At 37.9% G+C, this 23292-nt stretch overlaps 1 protein-coding gene across 7 annotated transcripts in view; it reads right to left on the bottom strand.

Moving 5' to 3' along the window:
- LOC112163095 (NMDA receptor synaptonuclear signaling and neuronal migration factor) overlaps positions 1-23292 on the bottom strand; it is a 43378-nt gene that overhangs the window by 18124 nt on the left and 1962 nt on the right. For 5 of the 7 annotated variants that reach the window (XM_024299254.2, XM_036214484.1, XM_036214485.1 and 2 more), the window contains exons 2-5: positions 11411-11472; positions 10209-11123; positions 7558-7624; positions 6105-6110 (exon numbers count right to left, since the gene is read on the bottom strand). In XM_024299254.2, coding sequence (XP_024155022.1) covers positions 6105-6110; positions 7558-7624; positions 10209-11123; positions 11411-11472 — 1050 coding nt within the window. The remainder of the gene's footprint in view (positions 1-6104; positions 6111-7557; positions 7625-10208; positions 11124-11410; positions 11473-23292) is intronic. The other 2 variants (XM_024299251.2, XM_036214486.1) reach the window with 2 other exon arrangements.

The following is a 23292-nucleotide window of genomic DNA, read 5'->3' as shown; positions in this document are numbered from 1 at the left end:
AGAAGCAACCTACTTCCGGTGGCTCACCTGACTCATGTCTCGTGGGTCGTGACTCAAATCTCGTGGGCCACGACCCATAAGATTTGGGACTATAGTATAGAAAATATCATGGAAATAACTAGAACCCATGTCAAAGGCTCTCTGATCAAAGCTTTGGTGAGCCGACTTGTTGGTCACAGCTCACGCCTGTGGGTCATGACTCAAATCTCACGTGTCGCTGTAACAGTGAGTCAGAGTCAGATGGATCCATATGCAGTCTTTTATTTAAGGAGCTTGGGTAAGACATGGTGAACTTGGCAGAGGTCAGGAACGGCGAGGAGTTTGTCATAGGCTGAGGCAGATTGGTGGTCAAAGACAGGCTGGGGTCGAGGCAGGCTTAAACAGGAACAGGAGTGAAGGAGGTAATGCTCAGAATTGGAGGAATAAACCAGAACAAGACTTCGCACCTGAGCACAGCCTGAAGCCTCCTTATAAATGTTTGTGGTGACTGCTTGAATGAGGGACAGCTGGTGAGGTCTGGGAATGGCAGGCAGAGGCTTATGGGAAATGGAGTGAAGATGAGGCTCAGGAGAGATTTAGAACTCAGGTGATGGCCCCCTCTGGTGGTCTGAGGGAAAAACAGACTGATTCATGACAGTTGCGACCCACGAGACTTGAGTTGAAGCTGTTTGCAGCGCATGCTGCCTCTCTATATTGATATATAACAATTGTGGATTTTATAACATATTTTAAGGTTTTTTTTACACTTGCTAGATATGTTTTACTATAAATGTAGATGCACTGAAACCTTTGCTATGTTTTGAAGTTGCATTTATAGATGTGTGTTTCATTCCAGCTAATTGGGCACCATAGGATGGACTAACTTCATCAGACTTCATGTATTTACCAATAATCATGGAATATGTAGCTTTTTAGAATTTATTACATTTTGTAAAAAAAACTGTTGCAGTTCACCAAACTCTTTTTTCCTGCACTTCTGCTGTGGTGGAATACTTGGATGAACACAGCTATACGTAAAGCGCCTGAGACTTCATCTGACAGCACGAGGGGCTGGAGCGCAGCGGCTCATTTTACCCCGCTGTGCCCCACATTGCTGGAGAAGGCTTTCTGTCTCGCAATATTAAAATTTAATTGCTGGTGTCTATCAACCAACAACTCCTTGGGTTTATCATTACGATCCTCCATACAATATTAAACGTAGCATTTTAAACACCAACTAAGGCTTAGAGTTGATTTTTTTTTTTCCCCCCTCCAAGATAAACCTGATCCTGACATCATGTTCTATGCAAGAGCTCCTGAGAAAAATCCTTTTATCTTCATGAGCCCCTCCCATGTCCCTGCTACACACAGTATCACTACGCCATGCAACCAGGCAACACTCATAATTGATGATCTCGGCATGTGGTTGTGTGTGAGTGGGAAGTATGTTTATCCGGCAGTAAGGAAACTCATAAATATAGAGGCAGCATTAAAGATAAAAAGAAAAATCTTTGCTGTCTCTTCGTTTTTGCTTCGCCGCTGGAAGGTCAGTAGAGCGTTTAACTTGGAACCCACTGACCCCTGACCCCCAACTAAAACTCATCAAAGCGCTTCTCTAAACCTGTATAAATAGAGATATTAAACTACACTTAAATATGTCAAACTCAGGCCTTCTGCATGTGTTAACAGTCTGAAAATGTTCATGACTGAACAAACAAAAGTAATAAGATTATTAAGGGTTAGATAAAAAGAGGAGTAAAATCATAACCCTTCTTATTTAGTTTTAAGGCCTTTTGCCAATCAACCCATTCCTGCACTGAATTAAAATATACTTATATATATATATATATTTTTTTTTTTTTTAATGAGTTTATTAAGCCATATCATTTAATGCAATGAAGTATACAATATTAAGAATGGCGTCCTTAATTAAATGGTTAGAAGTGTGGATATCTACTGGAGGTTATTCCTGCAGAATAAAGATATTCAGTCACATGGTTACACTAACTGCTTTTTTAAGAGTTTAACATCAAACACCTGACAAAGACACATATCCTAAATGAAACTTATGACATTTTTTAATCTAACACATTTATAATAGTGCCAACGTAGTGTTTGCTTCGGTAAGCGAGGTGGCAGGAATGATGAAACTCCATAGATATAAATAACATTATTCTATGGATGATCACTAACGGCTTGGTAGCTTTTTTGTATCTTTAATGAGAAAAATTGCTAAGTTAAGAGTAAATGCGGTCTTGCTAAATATCATCATGTAAAGCTTCCCTTATGGGTGCATACTGGCTGTCTGGTGAAAAATGGTCAAACCAGTAAGAGACATGGAGCTGGAGCTGGACTGCACAAAATAGATTGCTTGGTGAGCCTGTAGAGCCATAATGCTCAAGCATGTTTCTTCTACAGGCATGCTGCCATCGGGATAGGTTGTAGCAAACATTTATACAACATGCACGTGTGAGTAATGGCCAGTTTGTTCTGCATAACAATCAGCCATCGCATCAATTTCAATGACGCGATTGTCTTCAGAGTTTTTGTTGTTTGGTCATTTATTTTAAAAGTTTTGTAAGGATCTTTGAAATTGTTTTTTATACATATAAATCTTGTTTTTTTTAATGTGCATTTTTTTTCTGAAGATGCTCACATCACCTATGTATAAATACGTTTGTGGTGAGTTTATGGTGCAGATATCACAAAGTAGGTGGAACATTAGGGTTTTTTGTATTTTAAAAGCCTCAACATACCAAATAACTTAAAAAAAAAGTTAAACTTGAAATGATTTGCTACCAACTCCATATCTTAATAAGAGTTATAGTTGGATTAGAAAGTAAATATGCAGTGAAAATGTTGTTTTTTATTTCTTTGTAACTGAGTGAGGATGTATTTAGAGTGCAGTAATAGTGGACTTGTCTTCAACACTGTGAAATGACAAATTTCTGGATCGAGTTTACTCCACCATCATGAATTCTGATCGCTCAAAATAAGTAGAGGTTAAATGGTTCGAAAATCCCGTCTTGGATGACGTCATCAGGCGGTATCACATTTTGCAGCAATTGTGGCGATTCCCCTCCACTGACCTTGTGGCCCAACCACTTACGAATCCCTGTGCTGTATAAATCAGGTGTTAGGGTGAAGGTGAGACACGGTCGTACTATAAGAGAGTAAATGGCTGCTTTCAGCTTTAGAGTTCCTGCCAAAAAAGATGGAACTACCTGTACTTGGAGTGTTGTGGTTGTTATCCAGTTCAGTTCTTGTGTCTTGTTTTGTTTTTCTTTTTTGACATATATTAATTTATTCATTTAATGTGTTTTTGGAGCTCTAATTCTCACCTCAGAGTGGCCGAAGAAGCTCAGCACATGAAAACATGTCTGTATGAAGATATCATTTTGCAGCATTAAGTGATGTTCAATTATAAATTACTCAGTTCTGTAAATAAATTGGCCTAAATACTGTACTCAACAATTTGTTCCAGTATTTCTCGTGCTCAGATAAATCACTCAGATGAAGTAACATGCAGTGTTAATGGCGCTGACACTGCAGATGGATGACACTGAGATGTCAAAGGAACTGAGATGTACTGCCTGGTGTCACATTTACCATCTGCCTCTTTGTGGAGGAGCATCTGGGTCTGAGAGGGGCTGTTTCTGAACTTGTTAGGGAAGCAATTACTCTTCAAAGTTCAGCAAAGTCTCATTCTGTCTCTCATGAGCCTTTCAGTTTAGTGCATTTAAAAATGGACTTGTTGAAAAAAAATTATGTTTGAATCTTAGCTAAAGCGAAGCTTTCTGCATAAGCAACAAATAAATTCTCTTTTACCTGATGTGACTTATAATATACTTATATCATTTTATTTTAAAAACGTCCTTTACTTTAAGAAAATACAAAAAAGATGAAATAATTACAAATATTTTAAACCGATTAACACTGCAGTAGATCTCAAGAAACTGAGCAGATCTTTGACTTTGACTCCATACCTTGTAAATAAGCAACAGCAAAGCGTTATCTAAAAAAAAGGCATAAGTACAGCCAAACAGGGGGACACTTCCAATCTCTAAACACTTCTCTTAAATCCGGTTCTTTATTCTTTTTTTCTCCCACAAAAAAAGCCCTGGCAGTATGTGGCCCGGCATTAAAGAGATGAGAGATGGAGAAGACCGGCTTGACTGTGTCGTGCTGTTCAGCTGCAGGGTTTATGGGCTCTTAGGCTAAGTAGGGAGCAGATTTTCACCAGACAGTCGAGTCATATCACAAACTCAACTTTTTCTTACTGTTCTTGTGTGCACATGTGAAGCAAACGACTGTAATATGATTTTAAATGACATGTTAAACTTTAATTCTCAATGGTTTTTGGAGTTTTGGCATACTCACATTTGGTTTATTTCATTTTATTTATCTAAACACTTAGCATTTAACCTGTTGCTTTTAAACAAGAGGTTTAACTTAAGGTCAGAAGACGAGATGCGGTCTACAAATCTCTGAAATTGCTCTCTCCTCATTCATGCTGGACTATGAGTCAAAGTACAAATGCGGTGCGAGATGCATCACTTTGAATGTGTTTCCTCAACACATCCAACTGTTATTAACAGCTCCGTAAATCACATTTATCACAACTGAAGACAAAGTTTGAAGGTTGAAAACTTCCAGTTTGAAAAATATAATTTGTCATGCATTGAGGGAAAACCCGACCATCAGATTCATTCACCCAAGAGAAATGAGCTTTTTCTTATCATTTAATTAATTTTGAAATATTTGTAGTCTATTTATTTTCTTGTGGATTTTTGCAAAATATGTCTAAGATGGTAAAATGTTGCTCAGCACTTTTTTTGGTCAAAGACTAGTGTGCTTTTAACTTAAATGCCAACTGCTTGTAATTTTCAGGTTAAGAAACCTAAATGTTTTAATTGAGCAATTAAAAATAATTTAACAAGCAGTAAGAACATTTTTATTGCAGTTTGCAGTACTGCGTATTATCTGAGATAACATTTTTTTAAGATTACAGAGGGGCTACGTTCCAATAACATGATAAGACAAATATGCAAAGGAGCTTGTCCTCCTTTGGGAAGTAGTTAGAAAGTGGTGCCAACATGCCCATCTATGATTACTGCAACTGTGAAGTCACTCAATTTCCACAAATACACACAGGTGTCGTCACAAAGAACACTGGGGATTTCTGTTGCCTCTGGAGCTTTCTGCTGCACAGAGAACACACACACAAAAAATCACTGCTGTAGTTTATCTTCCTTGTTTTATGATGATTATTAGAGATACTGACCAGCCTGCATGACACACTGACATGTAGCAACTTCAGTTGGTTAGAATTTGAAATGTAAGTTTTATACTGTTTTATACTCAGAGGATTCAAGAAGTTTTTTGTTTTTATATTGTGCATCCCAATAGAGGGATGGACATTAAGACACAGAAAATGTGTTTAGATTTGTTTCTCCTTTAAACTCTTTGGTTTTCCAAACTTCAACCAAAAAAAAAAAAAACTTTTATAAAAATGCCAACTTTAGTTTTTGGGCTTAAAAAAACCCATTGATTTATTTTACCAGTTCCTACGTGCTCTTATTGTTTATAAGTACTTTAGAAAATATTTTAATACATGTTTTCTTATCAATAAGAAACATTTCCTTCTCTCACCTCTAAATGCAGCTAAAGTCGAGGGAGTGTGATGATAATTAGGACTGCTATGGAGTGGAGCTACGACGCTTGCCGCAAATAGCCAAAATTGCTTATGTCAAACCATTTATTTCTTTGTCCTAGATAGGGCAGTTTGTGTGTGTGTGTCACAGCTGCTGCAGGATCTGGCAGAGTTTAGGTTGGCCAACATGCAAATGACCTTCTCTGCACTTCAGCTTGGCCCTCATTCAACTGCAGTGGTTTACAAGGGATTTGGGCTCTTCGTTTTTAGGTAAATCAAGTAATAAAGTGTTCTTCCTTCCTTTAATGTGAATTAAAAGGGTCAGGTGAGTAGGGTGTGTTTATGTCTTGGGTCATATACTTTGGTTTTAACTTGTAATGTTTTATTTTGGTTCATGCATATTTGATACTTTGTCACAAGAGTGAAATGGGCTTTGGAAATGAAGGAAAAGGATGCACAGAGGAATACTTACGATATTCTGTTTGAGGGCCCCCAGTTTAGTCAGAATGCAACAAAAGGAGAAGAAAAGAAAGAATTAGTTCATATTTGATCTTATATAAAAAAAAATTAAAGTCATCTACTGTTTCCACGCTGCTGCTGTTCTGCCCAACGACCGGCTGATGGAGCAGGAGGCGATAAAGGACGCTAGTCGAGGATACGTTTTGTGATCTAAACGAGTATCTAATGCAAGGCTAAAGGCAAAGCAGGCAAAACAGGCAATTCAGGAAGGGATAAAATGAAAGTGATGACAGAAACAGATCACAGGAAGCTGCTGGAGACTCTGCATATTGATGTGAATTGGTTCTGTCAGTTGAGAAATCTTTTACAGCTGCAGGCGATCTTGACACAAAATCTCATTTCACCCTCATAGTGAGATACTGAAAGAACTTCAATGCAGAGGACAGTCTTATTTACCCTCACAGGCATGTGACATTTGTTTAATATTTGGTTTAACACCTTTGTTTGTGTTCCGGTGTGTGAACTACAAGCTGAATACATTTATACTCCACAGCTTTCATTTTATGTATTTGGTAGACTCCTAATTATTCAATGACACGCTCATCAGCATCTTTTTACATGTAATAAACAGAAAATCTATGAGTAAATTAAAGCGAGACAATAGCGTCACATAATTAGTTTGTTTTTTTTTGGTTGTCAGAACCTTTAATGGAGCCACAACACTGCTTTCAAGTAAAAAAGTCAAATTAATTACCGTAACTGCTCCAATTTCCTGTCTTGAATTTGATCATTTGCTAAATCATATTTTCCAAGAAATAGGAAAAAAAGCAAATATTTATTTGTAAAATGCACCCTGTTGTCCATAAAGGAGGAGTAATTTTACTTTTCAAAATTCTATAATTTAAGGGGAAAAAAAAAACAACATTTCAGGTTCTAACCTTCTGGGCAGCAGCATATATTATAAAGTAATTATTGTTTTGTTAAAGCAAATTCCCTGAATAAGGTCTAGACTCTGATAAATGACTCCATAATACTCCTAAACACAGAAATCCCAAACCATCATTCTTCCACCGCTGTACCTGACAGCATGAAAATTTGATAGCTTTACGTCTAAAGAGGGGTGCTCACTTTTTTTCTTGATTTTACTTAGTTTTTTCCTAAATAAATAATGACTCGCTAAAATAATCATCATCTAAAGTTTTGTGCTCAGACAGGCTGTGATTAATACTGTATTTGCAGCTTTATTTAAATGCAAATGACGGGAGCCTGCAAGGTTGGAAGTCAATTTAAAAACCAAAGCACAACACTAATGGCTGGCAAAACGGTTTGCATGTTTGAAATATTTTCTAAGTAAAGGTATAAAACACAGCTATGGTTTGTTTAGTGCTTTTTTTACACTAAAGACATTAGAAAGGATGAGTGCAAGCTTTGTGTTGAAAGTGTTCGCATGAAGCTGGGAAACTCACGCCTGCATGGTTGTTGTGGCTGTCTGAAAGGTGAACATGTTTTCCTTCGGGAACCAGTTACTGTCTTCTGCAATTAGAGAGGAAACATGAGTTCAAGAGAAAGTTAAAAAAAGGAAAATTTTACTAGTTCCATGGGCCTCATTGGCTAAAGGAAAAAGGTACAAAGCCACCAAGATCACTGGCACTGCACAGTCCACCACTCCACATATGGAGAGAGGGAGACACAAAGGAAGTGACAGCAGAGGAGAGACGGGGAGACAAAAGAATCAGAAGTACACCACGTCACATCCAACATCAATCCCTCAATCCCCACCAGACCTGAGAAGAAATAGATTGAAAGCGTCTTCGCTTTTCCTGAAGCAAAACCCGTTTTTTTCTGTCGAATGAATTGTAAGGTTTAGCTGTGAGATCAAGAAAATGCTAATAATTTGTTGACAGTTTGACAGTACAAGGTGGAAAATGTTTACAATGCTTAAATATTCAAAAAAAGTAGTCAGTTATAGAAATCTAAAACTGTATTTTTTATAGTGATATAACCGTTTAATGTTAACATATAACATAATATCATACTTAAGATACAAAGAAAAAGTCAAAAACCTTGAAGTAGAAAAAACTTTTTTAGATTTTCTCAAAAGTAGTACTTAAATTTAACTTTTTTGTAGTTTAATCCCTTCAAATAATATACAAGAAGTTGCCTTCTTACAAACAGCGTTGCCAGGTTAGACGGTTTCCCACCCAATTGGCCGGTTTTGATTCTGACTTTGTGGGCAAAAGTTGTTCTGGGCAGGTGGACATGCTGTAATTAGGGCAGTGAATTCGCCTGTTTTTATGTCTCATTTCTTCAACTGGTGGCGTGCGATCAGACGAGATATGTGAGGCGGTGGCCCACCTTTCATCACTCTTGCATCTAAAATTAAAATATAAAAGGACATATTTGATTTAACGTGCGACCAAACACAAAAGCTGATGGGAATTCTTGTTAGCCGCATGTAATATGGTCAAATGACATCACGAGACATTACTACATTGTATTTAAGTGCGTCTAAGGGTAAATTGTAATGTTGGTCACACCTATTTAAAAGGCTAATTGTAAAACTGGAATGTTACCACATGGAAGAACAAATATTTTAAGTGTGGCTATAATAAGTCATCACCCACACTTATTTTACATTTGTGTTCAAAGCTGAAAGAGTGATGCTTTTACAACGGCCGGGAATCGATTAAAAACATTTACGAAATAATCGCTAAACTGGAGAAAAATGAATCACAATTAATCTGGATTATTTTTTTATTTTTATTTTTTTTTAAGTTACAGTATTTTACGGCCACTTATTATTTATGAATAATCACAATAGGAAATCCCATTTAAAAAAGTACATTTAGAACGCTTATTTCTAATTAGTGCTATCAACCAATGAATAAAAAAAATCAGATTAACCCTTTAACACCTGAGGTGTCGCCGGTGACGCATAAACACAAACTCTTGAATATACTACAACCGTTAGCAAAACAAGATTGTGTTACGGTTGAAAAGTTACAGTAAATCAAAGAACATAAAAACTGGAGCTCCGATGTTAAAGGGTTAATCACACTTATGTGTTGTGATTAATCACTATTAATCACAATGTTTTAAAATTTGATGACAATATGCAGCTTTTGAACAAAAACAGGCCAGAGAGTTCACAAAGTTTAGCACTGGCTCATGTGTTTCAGAAAGATATAGTCACTTTAATATAAGTGTCCACTATTCTGTTTTATAAATGCTGTTTATATATAATATTCTAAATATATTCATAATTTCTATAATCAAAGTTTCTGTATTTTGCAAATTTTCTGTCCAATTACAGCACAAGCTGTGAGATGATGCAGCACCGAGCACAATTTAATGCAGATCACTCAATCCCATGTAGAGGATTGAGTGGATGCCTTTAATCTAGTCAGCATATATTAATAATTTAACACTTTATTAGTTTTTTATACATTATTAACACTGACTCTATCTAAGTCTTAACATTGTTATTATACTTTTATTCCAAAAAAGAGGGGAAAATGTGAGCTCATTTCATCTCCTCTGGTTGTTAATAAACTTTGAAAGGAGTCAATTATTTTGTTTTATTCTCATGAATGTAACATTATTTAAGACATGTCTCAATGTTAGACTTTGGATAAAAATGTGAAGTAGAAACTAATGATTATTAATTAATTAGTTATGGCTATTTACAGCCAATTAGTCACTGATTAACCTTTGGGCGTTTGTGGGATTAGTCAGATTTTAGATGACTTTTGAGCTGGAAAACCATGACTCTATCTGGCAACACTGCGTTCTAAATAAGTTAAGAATTTGACCTTGATGTATGAAATTAGATTATTTGCTAAAATATTGCCCGTCTGCAATAAAAGGTGTGTACTTGTGATAGGAGTAAAATTATTTTTTAGCAACAAATCTAACTTCATATCGTGGGCCTTAAAAAGGATGTTTGATTTACAAACTTACAGCTATAAAGAGGGATTTATTGTATTCAAATATAAAACATTAGGAACCACAATAAGTAAGAGATGTTTTATTCTAAAACTATTTCTTCTTTGGTCCAGTCTGCCCCCTGAAAGGATTGGAGCGCCTCTGTCTTCCTCTGTGTCCTCCACCCTCTCACCTCTCTCCAGCCCAGTCACCCGGTCCACACTCCACATCCGCTCTAGGCGTCGGTGCTGCTTGCCTGCCTCTCTGGTCGTGTTTTCCAGATCCAGGGAGCCTTGGCTGCGTGAGGGAGCACTGCTGCACGCGTCACAAGCCAGGCCGCTGCACTCCGCCTCGCCCTTCCCGCTCTCGCCCCAGCTGCGGATATTGTGGGCACTGATAGAAGTCTGCAGAGGCGGATGGGACAGGTGATGGTGGTGATGGGTGTGGTGATGCGATGCATGATGGGAGTGGGGCCCCGCAGCACTCATCTGCTGCTGGTTGCTGCCTCCGGTCGCGATGCCGCTCCCTCCGCTGTTTGATGGTGGGGTGGTGCCGTGCAGGGTGTGGTGGTGGTGATTTCCATGGTGGTGTTGGTGATGGTTGCCGTGGTGGTGGCTGCCGCCACAGCTGCTGGCGCCACGACCGCTGCCCGTACAGTGGTACTGGATCGGCGATGAGGAGGCCGAGGAGGTGGTGGCTTGGACTGAACCACCTTTGGACCCTACCCCACCGCTCGCCGACTTCTCCTTCAGGACGTCCAGTTCGAGGCTCTCCTTGCTTCCCCTGCCGCTGCTCATCAACATACCGTGTTGGGTGGTGATGGTGTAGACGCGGGCGGGTTGCAGAGTGCACTCCACCGACTTCTGCTGATCTTCCTCTGTTGAAAAGCTGCGTTCAAGGGAGAGGCGCTCAGGCTTGGTAGGAAGGGTGACAGATGGGGGAGGAGGCTGGAGCAAGGCCAGCTTCTCTTTGACTATTCTGGGTTCCTGTTTGTCCTCACAGCCCTTGATGGTGGAGCAAGGAGGGAGGCGCTCGCTATCCTTGGGGCCAATCGTGTCACTCGGTGCTTCTGGATCGGAACCAACCAACGTTTCACACAGAAGATGAGCTAGAATGTAAGAAAAAAAGAGATGGAAAAAAGGAAAGGTAAATGACTGGTAAACGTTGCCCTAAGAGAGAAAAACAGAGAAAGGGGAAAAGTCGAGAACAAGCGCAGGATGCCACAGGATAATGTAATCATCTTTCAACAGTTATCATGGTGACACACCAGTGAGCACAGCCTGGCATTTCCAAAGGGAGTGAGGTGAAGCAGGTGGAGGAAGGATTAAAACCTCAAAGGAGTACACAGAACAGCAGAGAGGGATGGACAAATGGCAGGTTGACAGAGACGCTGACCTGATCCGTTTCGGTTTTCAGGGTGCGTGTGGGACAGGTACTCTCCAAACGCTCGCGCTGCTCTGTGGGGGCAAACACACACCATACACATAAAGACATTAATTCATGGGTAGAGAGGAGGGATGAGTGAGAGACGACAGACAAGGGAAGAGGAGAAAGAAGAAAAGGGCATGGGAACTATAAATCATAATCCTAATTGGCTTCTTTGTAGACTTGTGCCACCCACAGATTAAGATGAAGCTGTTTTATCTCCCATGTTCAGCCAGTCTTAGCCAAGAGTGAGAAAGTGAGACAGCATAAGGAAGCAGAGTGAGCGGTATTTTAGGTAAACTCCTCTGTGTGACTTCAGTTTGAGTTGGTGGATGTTAATACTTGCAGAGGACCTTGAACGTACAGGGATGTTTACTTATTATTATCTATTTCTAGAAAAATAGAAGTTTTTATACTTTTTATTGTAATGTGGTCTCATTTATAAAAACTTCTCATAGTTTTCTCCTCCTGTCTCTCTTAACTCACCAGATTCACCTTGTTATCTCACCTCTCAGTGAGCGTGAGGGGGGGGGGGTCTTTCTATGTGCTTTGTTCCCTCTGGTCCCTTTTGATCCACTTTGTCGTGGTCACAAGCTGTGGTCTCTCCTGGCTTCTTGGACATTTTTTCACCCGCCTCAGTCTTGTAGCTCATTCAGTTCATTTAAAGTATTCTTCTTTCCTTTCATTCTTTCATTCCATCATTTGGGTTTTTTTCAGCAACACCATCCTACAGGAACCTATTGTTACACATTACAACTGTACCAGCTGTAAGGCTCTTATAGTTGCATTCATGCTTTTATGCCTGTACTCTTTGTGTGTGACGTCATGGTGTGTGTCAGTGGAAGGAGGAGAGCAAAGGGGTGGGTTGGTTTTAATTCAGAAAAATGGTTTTGTCTTCTTGGGTTCAACTGAAAAGGGCTTTGTACTGTATAGCATGAAATGCACTTTTTTTATTTTTACAAAGTTTGATTTAATTAAATTTATTTTTAGTTTAAGTTTTATTTTTATTTATTTTATTTTATTCTATTTTATTTTGTTTTATTTTATTTAATTTTTTTATTTTTTTTATTTTATTTTATTTTATTTGACCAAATTTTGAAAGTTTGAGGAAAACTCGCGATGTGCAATATTAGTCATTAATTTTTCAATTATTGTATGACTTGTGATACACGAACACAAAGTTAAACAAAAAATAACCAATACATAAATTATACTCCAAATGACCCTCGTCTACATAGGAGTCGTCATTTAAAGGGGGCCTATCCAATTGGTCAAATGCATAAGATGTTTTTTTAATAATTCAATACTTCAAGAAGTCATAAGATTGTTTAGCTTGTGTTCACATTTAAAGTAACCATTTATTGCAATTTATGCAATATTTTGTGATATGTGTATCCATACTCATATGGCATCAATTTGCAATTTATTGTGCAGGCTTATCAGACAGTCAAACTATGATTATTTAGTGCAATACAACGTTGTGCCAAATGGTTATAAAAATATGTCAAAACCTCTTTAGAATTTACCAGTGGTGTTAAAATATTTAATAAAAGAGAAAATTATTTTCTCCCTTAAAAGGAAATAAAAATTGCTTTAATGAAACTTCACTATGCTGCTTTGAATTCACTACAAGTAACTAATATGTTACAGTGCCTGTGTTGATCAATGGAGGAAGGTGATGAAACTGGTCTAGATGTTGGACAAAAGCAGCAGATTCTGCTTGAGCTAAATTAAAACTAAAACAATGCCAAGATATTTTTCTAGATTTTTTTGTGTGAAAAATTGATTTACATTGACACACAATTACATTTTGAGACTTTTTTTTTTACTTTTTATTTTAAGGAGTCTGGCAAAAAAATCTTTCAAAATGTTACACCTCCTAACATTTACCATTAATTACATTTTGTAGTCTAAATAATTTGCTATTATTTACACTCTCCTGATCTTTTTTATGTGATTAATCGACTCTTTATTTGATCACTCAGATTTTCTCGGATAAATCTTCCTTCTTGATTTGTGATGGATTTTTCTGTTAGATTTACTGTTGCAAATTCATTTATGTTTTGGTTTAAGTTTAATTTGAACTTTTGTAACCTTGTTTGTGTATTGCAACAATTGTAGTCACACTAAACACTGTGCATCTGTATTCAGTCGGGTTGTGTGCTCTAACAAACATGACTCCACACTGCAATAGTTACCATTTATTACAGTTCCTTTAGGGCATTTTAATTTTTATTTAAGTTTTATCCGAAACATTTTCTTTTTCAAGTATCTGAATTATTTAAATAATAAAACATAATCAAAAGTTGTGAAGGTCAGAGGTTGGCATTGTGGATTTGTGTTTTGTTCAATCGAGAAACATTTGTCAAAGTTGCACTTAAGTGTGAAAACACAAGGATCTTCAGCAGGACATTGTATTCTAATGAGCTGGTTTTATAGACACAGAAGAATATTAAAATATAAAGTAAATTATGCTCTCACTTCCACATATTTATATGCACAAACCACTAATTTCCCTAAAGAATTGGGTTTGGAAAAGTTCAGAAAAGCTAGCCTTGTTTCAACTGACTTTGTAAAAGTTGTGTCTTAAGCTGTTTAGAACGGCGGTGAACTTCACACATGGCTGAACGTGTCACGTTTTGCTGAACCTGCGGTTTTTGTTGCTGTGTGGAGTGGAAGTTTGTTATATTTTGATTAGTGGCACAGTGACCTTAGCGTTTTCAAATTAATGCTCTAAAACGATCGATTTCTCTGCGTTGCGGCTACACTGCAGGACTAACTCTGTCCTGCTAACATAAAGCTGACTCCTACTGTTTCAGGAAGACAACAACTTTGACCAAAAAAATGAGTTTCTTATTAAACAAGGTGTTTAAAAAACTCTTCTTTGGTCCCCTGTGTTTTTTCCTGTTAAAATCTACTTTCCATGACAGCATTTTATCTTTTTTAAGTGTATTTTTCGTGTTATTTGTTATCTATCTGATCTATATATAACTATTGTATTTTATTGTATTCTGTTTTATTCCATATATAGAAACAATAAAATCTTACTGGCAGAAGGAATCGCAACAATTACAATTTATTAAAATTCCAAACACATTAAAAATAATAGCTTCCACACACTCTTTTTGTTTGAAAAAACATGTAAATTTATTTCCACTAACCATCACATTTTGATAACAATCATAGTGATTCATCAATAAAATGTGCATAATCAGCCTGAATAACTGTTTTAATCAAGTCATATAATTAGCTGTTGATTTGACAGTAACAGTCTTATGTAACTGTTCAGCTGAACAAAAAACTATTTACTGTAACCTGAGCAAACATTTATATTTATCCTTAACCTGAAAAATCACGAGTTAATTGCTGTAACCTACTTTTTTGTTCCCATATTTGTGGCAAACTTCCCTCTGGTTTGTGGTCTAGTCAGGCTAAAGACCCCACCAGGAATAATGAACAGAGAGGAAGACAGATACAAAGCAGTCATATTTGTGCTGCAGAGTCCCCTGACCGCGGCGTAATCTACGGGCGTGTGCCTCCTCCCCGGCAGCATCTTCTATTATTAAAGCCCGTCCAACCAAGCAAGCAAACAGCTCCCACGTGCACCCCCTCAGTCACATACAGAGCAGGTCTGTGGTGAATATAAGCCCCTTTCAAACACCTCCTGGATTCTCCGTCATTCCTATCTCTGGGGCTCTTATGTAAAACTGTGTGCACACACTTTTCAAGGTCACATTTGATCCTAAAAGAGACAATCAGATAATCACAGTCAGTCGAGCTCTAAGTTCACATCAAACACGGCCGCAAATCAGCTCACCAAAGTTTCATTTTGTTACACAGACGCTGCAAACTCGTTAAAAGAAGCTTTCAATTAGTGAAAGAGAAAACTTGCAGGTTTACAATGCAGCTCCCCGGAGCTTTTACATCCATCCAGTTTTCTACGGCTACAATAAAAGGACATTTTTCCTCCTTGAGTCCTTGCTGTTAGTGGCAAAGACGGCAAAAGTCAGTCGACAGAGTTTTGTCGAGAACCGAGACGCTCTGCACGAACACCATGCAGCCCCCTTCTCTAGATTTCTAAAAATAGGTTGTCATGCAGCTGCAGTTCTGGTGCATCTTCCTCTCAGGAATCCACTACGTGTGGTTTTGAAAGACCTACGGGTGCACAAGGAAGTTCAGGCCATCCATCCAAGCAAATAAACACAGTTACATAACAGTCGCCACAAACTACTCTTTGATCAGCAGGTGTTGCTAAGATCTGAAGCGTTTTGCCCTCCCCTGTCATTATTCACCAGACAGGACCCTGATTAGAATCGCCAAACAATGGCGGAGGAGGCCCACGTCATCCATTAAACATGAGAGGAAAGTGAGGTGGAGAACCGTTTCTCATGCAGGAGGCCTGCCTCCGTGGTGCGCCGTCTCATGTTAATGCATTTGCTTGGTATATGGTGTGTGAGCGCAGCACATGGGGAGCAGGGAGAAAGCTGAGATACACCCAGGTGAAAAATGAAGAAGCTGAAGCCCCTATCACGTGTGATGGACACAGAATCCATTACATGTGATCGGGGTTTAGGGAAAGAACGGAGCTGGGGAGGGCAGTTTTTGAAGGTGGAGAGAAGCTATTACAGCACAAAGGAAAAGGGGAGTCGGGAGACAAATTGGGGGCATATTAACAAAGAAGTCTGGAATAATACTGGGGAAAAGTGAGGTGGACAGAGAGCGCAGTCAGCACAATGGAGAGGTAAATGATTAAAACGACAGGGGAATGTGATTCTCTGGATCTTTTAAAGTCAGTTGAAAAGTAAAAATGGATTTTGAGTCGCACTGTGTGAGATTCTGAAACACAATCCGTCGGCAGGAGGAGCTGATCGATCAACATCTCACGCCTGGTTCACACTGCACGCGGAATAGAGGCCAATTCCATTCCGCGCCTGTGTTAACCTATGGTGTAGTTCACACTAGACCCTAAGCGCCGTGATCTTCCACGGCCGACTCCCACAGTGCAGCGATCGTTTCAGCGTCTGGTCTACTTTTTGCGTGAGTCGAGACCGATCTGCGAAAATCCTGGTAGTTACGCTGAGACGAGAAAATTCAGTCAATTTTTAAAATAGAACCAATTTTTCACAAGAAAATATCGCTATTGATTATATTTTTGTATCTAAACCGACCGTAGAGATGAAAATACAGTATTTTCCTTTTATTTGCGGGGGTTAGGGACCAGAGACCTCTGGGAATACGTGGAATCCGCAAATACGGATAAACCCCGTCCCACCTCCTGCAGCCGAAGAATGTCCATTACCTATCCATGCTCCTCAAAAACACTTCTATACATGCTTTGTAAATATTTATTAAAGAACATTGAAGTATTGCTGAACATAGTTTTTTTTAATCCAGAACAATAGACTGCAAACTTTTTATGAGGACTAAAGTGCGTTTTTCCTCCTGCATCAGTTAAGTGCGGGAGGACATCTCTATCCAGAAAGTGCCGGTTTCATTCATAATAAACACCTGCTCTGGATGATAATTATCCTCCGCGATTATCAGGATATTTCCGAGCCGCTTCTGAGTCAGCTGATGCCATTTCTCCATGCAGGCTCTCACTTTCCTCCGGGGGAGTGGGACATTTCTCAGATTCCAAGTGGATCGTCTGTCCCCCTGTGGACCTCGCCTCTGGCTCACCCATCCCCCCAACTTTTCTAGTTCCGTCTGCTACACTATTTAAACATGTAGTTGTAGAGTTAGATTATTTTTCTTTATCAGTCCTGGTACATCACTTGTTTGTCCTGGGAGAGGATCCATCCTTCATGTGGATATCTGAGAGGTTTCTCCTTTTTTTTCCCTGGAATCTGGATGGATGGAGTTTTTCCTTACTGAGAAAGAGTGTCTAAATTATTGTTCATGTTTTATGGCTGACTTTAGGTCTTTTACAGTTACCAGTGTGAAGCCCAATGACTATATAAATGAAACTGAATTAAATTGAATTTAAAAAGTTTTTTAAACACTTTTCAATATTGTCACAAATGTTAAACATTTGTTGCAGTTTTCAAATTAGAAAAAGTTCATATTTTTTTTAAATTCAAAGTTAATACGAAAGATAATTATAATAATCTAAACACAGCAAAAAAACTTGTTTTTAAAATAATATAAACCTAAAAAAATACATTTAAAAAGTAAAATAAAAGGAATGTTAACATTTTAAATTTTATTTATTTATAAAACTGTATTTTTTTCGGTGGCTGTAAAACAGTAAATCAACAGGAACATCCAAATGTATTATTCATAACTTTTTTTTTAATGAAACTGCAGTTTTACAATAAGAAAACCAGAGAAAATGAATAAAAAACATCCAAATACTAGCAAAACTAAAAAAATCACAGTAGACTAGAAGATGGTTTGTTATTCTCTGTTTATCCCTGCATTGAGACATTATGTAAGCAGAGAGCTTTGGGATGTTCAGAGAGTGACTCTCCATCTCTCTTCTCAAACATTTGTCTGAGCTTTCCGTTGGAATCTCCCCAGACGGGTGTCTTTGCTTTGCAGTTTAGCAAAAACCTGCTTTGTTCACAGCCTTCAGTCAACATAACGCATCGCTTTATTATTTGAAGTGACATCTTCAAACATCACCTCTGTAAACCTGATCTGCATCCACTCCAGGGTTCTGTGGGAGGATTTACTTCAGAGGTCAACTGTGGTAATTTCAGTGCAACTTTGGCTTCTGTGCAGATCCTGCACAAAACAGAGTGAATTATGTGTACTGGCAGGAGAAATAGCGACAAAAAATGCTATTGTGAACAATATATTTTGTTTAAATTGTATTGTTTAGTCAAATTTGCATGAAAAAGTTGCACAAGAAAGACTTCTTGTTGATTGTAGATTAAGTGCAGCAATCTTGCCACTCTGATCATCTTTTGATCTTTTGTAAAAGAATCCTTGGTGGTCTTTAATTATGGTTATGCATTTTTTTGCCAAAATTTAAAAAAACTGTTGTTTTATAGGACATAGTTTCTGCAGAATGGCATTAGTTTATTGGAAATTCACATTAAAATTGCAGAGAGTTTGAGCTGTGCGCACACTCCCTTCCCATCATCCATCTGTTTACACCACCCTCACACCCCCAGGCTAATATTACTGGTGGAACAGAAATGCCAAGTCATAACGGAGCTATTCATTCGTACAGTTCTGAGCCAGATGTCAGCTCAGATGAGGAAAACAAAGATGTACATGGATCTATTTGTCTGCAATTGGATGTATCAGAATGGAGCTTAGCAGGAGCTTGTGGCTTGCCGTAGGAGCTTCTACATCACATTTAAAAGCTTTTTTCAGCTGTGTGTTATTATTCACAACAATTTGAATAAAGAAATACTCAGAAATTCAATTTTAAGATACATTTTCCTCATGTATGTCCTCCATTATGAGAAAAGTGTCATCAAAAAATGTTAAAAACACAATTTTCATCACTTTAAAGAGACAATCCTGACATTTTTATGCCTTTAAGAATAAAACATCCAAAAGAGAATAGCTTTTTTCTCCTGTCAAATAGAAGATATAACCAATTAGAATCCTCCTACAGTCTCAACACTAATTGACCCTTTTTTATTCACAGCTCCGTGCCAAACAATAAAACTAAAAGGTTTTGTTTGATCTGTTCATCTCTTTTGCTTTTACTTGTCTGTAAAATAATCACCAGCAAACGGAACACTTTTGACTCAGAGGACGTTCCCTACAAACAATCCCAACACCTGACAGGTATTAAGATAAATACTTTTTTGAAATCACATTATAAGAAGAATATTACGATAAATTAAGTAAGTAAGTTAATGTCTGCCACATTACCGAGTTTGTGCTCAGAAAGAGAAGGATTTTATTGTCTGTCATCCTCAGGCAAAAAAAGAGCAAATGCAGGCAGTGGTCTGTGGGTGGGTGTCCAGCATACTGTACTCAGCATTTCCACTGCTGAATGAGTCACAACTACACACATTGCGCCTAATGAAAATATTTAGCCACAAACATTACCGACTATAAAAGTCAGGACAGATCCAGCAATAAAAATTATGATTTTTTTTTGTGCTCATTTGACAAATGGCAGCCAAACAGTTTTACCTGATAGTTGTGTAATTCTATCATTTTAGACTGTTAATCAAACTCTTCATTTTAGACTTTTCAGCCTTGTATATCAGTCTTTTGACCCATTTAAACTAATGTGTGGTTTAGATGAAAATGCAGGACCAACATGACTCAAACAGGAAGTACTGACAATCACAAATGCAGCAGCAACAACAAAGAAAAGCTACTGTATGTACGGTGACATTTAGCTTTAATGGTTTCCTTCTTCCCTCTCATGTCCAAGCTGTAAATTTGATCTCCAAGTCTGCAAAGTGGACCCAGAAGACTGAAACAATCAGAGAAAAGCTCCTAGAACTTCTGACCTCATCACTGCACGCCCCTTCCTGGTGGACCGAGAAGCATTTAACGGTGCGATCGCGCTGCTCTCTGGCAGGTGAAGTGAAGCACCTCACGTCTGAGGCGGGTCATCGCTGCCAACAGAGACATTCCCGCTCCTCAGAACATCATTAGAACAAAATGTGTCCTCTGGGTGTCTCTCTCCCATCAACAGCAGGCCGCCGTGAACGCAGACACCCCCCCCATCCACCCACCACTCCTACTGCCCCTTAATTGAATCATCCCCTCGAATGCACTAATTGAATTGGATTTGCTATAAACACATAGACACATACGTGCAGTACAACACGTACACACTGGACTGGGGTGATGAGAACCTGTTGACAGACTTGTTGCATGACTAATGGCACAGGGATGCTGCAGTGCATCATGGGACACGTGGGGGATCACATATCTGATTGGGGAGCTGCTTTCATGTTGGGTTTGAACTCAGTCACCCCATCATTTATAAAGCAGCACGATTCGACCAGTCAAGACGTTTTTATGTAACATGAGTAAATCTGAAGAGTTATCACCTTCCTCTTGACCGTGATGAAGTAAGTTCCAGTATTTTTAAGTATTATATACAAAAAAGAAGGTTTTGACAGAATACTATTAAAACTACACTGTTTTACTTAAAAAAATGTATATTTTAGTCATCACTTAAGGCGGTATTTACAGTTTTAGCATACTTGTTCATAGGCTTTGATGCAACATCAAACAGTCTGTTCATTAGGAAGGTACAGCCAGTTCTGACTGGAGTAAGAGTGGTAGAAAACTGAAAATCTTAACATTTGCACAGATTAGGAAAACTAGGATGTCTTTTTTTCAAAGAATTCACAAAAATTGGAGATCAGGCTGCAATCAAGCCGTCGATTTAAAGCAAATGGTTTGATACATTTATTACACTTTTAGAAAGAAAGTCAGTGGACCAAAAAGAGGATTTCTATCTTTGCTCCATTCATTTTTAGTGCTAAAATTATAAAGTGTAGTGTTTATTCTGTACATGCAAGTTAAAAGTACCCCCAAAAAACAGTTAGATCAAACAACCACGAGTCCAAATGCACAGTCACACCTGGCTGCCCTGAATAAACTGGAGGACAGAATTTTACCTGAATCCCTCCGTTAAGGCAAAGCCTTTCATCTCATGCCGTTTTCACCCCTGACAGCGCTGAGAACCCCGCTTTCCTCTAGTCTTCAGACGAACCACAGCTCTCTTCTGAGGCCGATGGGAAGATCAAAGTACCTGCTTTCTTACTCTCTGTTACGAAATTTCGATGTGTAAATGCAATCTAATCCCCTGCACTTTCACCACTTTCTTCCCCCCTTCCGTCCACTCACCAGCCTCTCGTTGAGAGTCCAAGTCAGAACTTTACATACGAAAAATAAGCAAAATCAAACATTGCTCAGTTTATTTAGTGAATTGTCTTACAGTTTACTCCAGTGGGTTGTTCACTAAAAAAGAGCTTAGTCCTCTGAGATCCTCTCTTTTTAAATGTGTGAAAGCCACGCTGGGTTGGAAATGGCACCACATGGCGGGTATGAAAACACCAAAAACTCGTCTCCAGGGTGGAAAATGAAACCATATTCCAATTCTACAATAAAAGTGTTAAAACTCCTCGTTTTAAAGGAATAGAACAAAATAAAAAACAAAATATTAATAATAAAAAAAGGAAGTTTGAGCCTTCCAAAGTAACCCTGGAGGGTGAAAGTCAACAGACGTGATTAAAACTTAATTTTAAATGAAGTTAATTTTACAGTCAGTAAAGTTTATTGCATAAGATGCCTGGAAAATCTTCAGCCGTTTTTTCTGCTTGGAAAATTTAGAAAAAGTATTAAAGCTTGCCAGGAACTGTAGGTTGGAAAAAGAATAAAAAACTTGGCTTTGGCTTGCTGTCTATTAATATTTATGAAACTTTTGCCATAATAGTGAGCAAAGTGTAGTTTAACTTTTGAACTCATTTTTATCACTACTTTTAAAAAAAAAAAAATACTTCCTTTAGTCTTACTGACATCACAGTACTTTTTCTGTGATTCAAATTTTATATTTTGGTCTTAGAGACACAACATGACATTTTTGAAATAGAAAAATTAGTGCGGGAAAAGGTTTTAAAAGGGAATTTATTTACACATGGACTCTATTATTTTATTTTCAAACTTTCTTTTGCCTTCTTTCATTTGTCCAGTTCCTTAACACTGTCAAAGAAATAACATTAAACAACATGTCAGTTTAGCTTATGGGTATTTAAAATCCTCTGTGTGAAGAGTAAACATTTAAACATCCTGCACATTTACAGATTGTCTATTCTGCTTTTGTTTAAGGACACACACACATCACAGAACACCTAAGCCAAGAAACAATAACTAAAATACCAGAACAAAGCATACGAGTTCAGATATTATTTTTTCCCGATTAAATGACTAACTATAAATCTCTTTGTATCTCCTAATCTGTTACATCATAAAAATGAAGGATAATAAAAAAAATGAAATTTCTAAATCCCTCCTGGACTTTTAGACCCACCCCAATGAAAATCTTCTTTTTTGGTGTTTTTAACATGTTCTTGTGATATTTTTTCTGATGATGGAGGGCATAAACAAAGAAAATATACTTAAAATTGAATTTTGAGTATTTCTTTATTCAAGTCGTTGAGAATCAGGAGCAGATGAAAAAAAAACGCAGTTTGAATAAGCTTGTAGATGCGGCGTAGAAGTTACAACTGGAAGTCACAAACTCCATTTGGATGAATCCACTTGTACACAAACAGATCCATGTACGTCTTCGTTTTCTCTGTCTGAGCTGCTATCTGGTTCCAAACTATTCACCTGGATAGCTCAAACATTGCTCAACATTTTTGATACACTGCTAAAGCTAGTTTGGGTGTGGCTGTAAACAGAGAGCTCTCAGTAACAGGCAGAGGAAGTTGGGCTGGATAGAAGTGGACAACTACAAACTCTATTTTAATTTTTAGAAAGATTTTCTTTATGTCACATTGTGTAATTCTGATTCTAATTCACTGAGAACGACAGTTATCCCCAGAAACAAAGAGGTCACTTTTTGTTATGATGATCTTTTGGGACTTTAGGTTAGAGATAAATTGATGCTGAGTCATGATGAGTTGTAGAAAAAAATATTGAATCAAAGTGTGTGTAATTTACTCTCCTGTAATGAAGTTGGCTTAAAACACATTTGCATATTCGCTGATTAGAAAAGCAAATATTGATTAAGATAATCATAAGCAGTTTATGCACAGAAATCAACCGCTTACATTCTTAGTGAGTCTGTCCAAACACTGAGAGGTGTCAAACTAATGAAAGAAGCTTTACTTTACATGATTAATTCCGATTTGTCTGCATGCATGCCACTAAAACTGGTGTCAAGCCAGCACGCTCTCGCTAAACTGCTGTCAAGT

This window comes from Oryzias melastigma, linkage group LG12 (assembly GCF_002922805.2).
Source record: "Oryzias melastigma strain HK-1 linkage group LG12, ASM292280v2, whole genome shotgun sequence".
NCBI lineage: Eukaryota > Metazoa > Chordata > Actinopteri > Beloniformes > Adrianichthyidae > Oryzias > Oryzias melastigma.
Note: the sequence above shows the minus strand (reverse complement) of the source record. Positions and strands in the feature narration are given on the sequence as shown.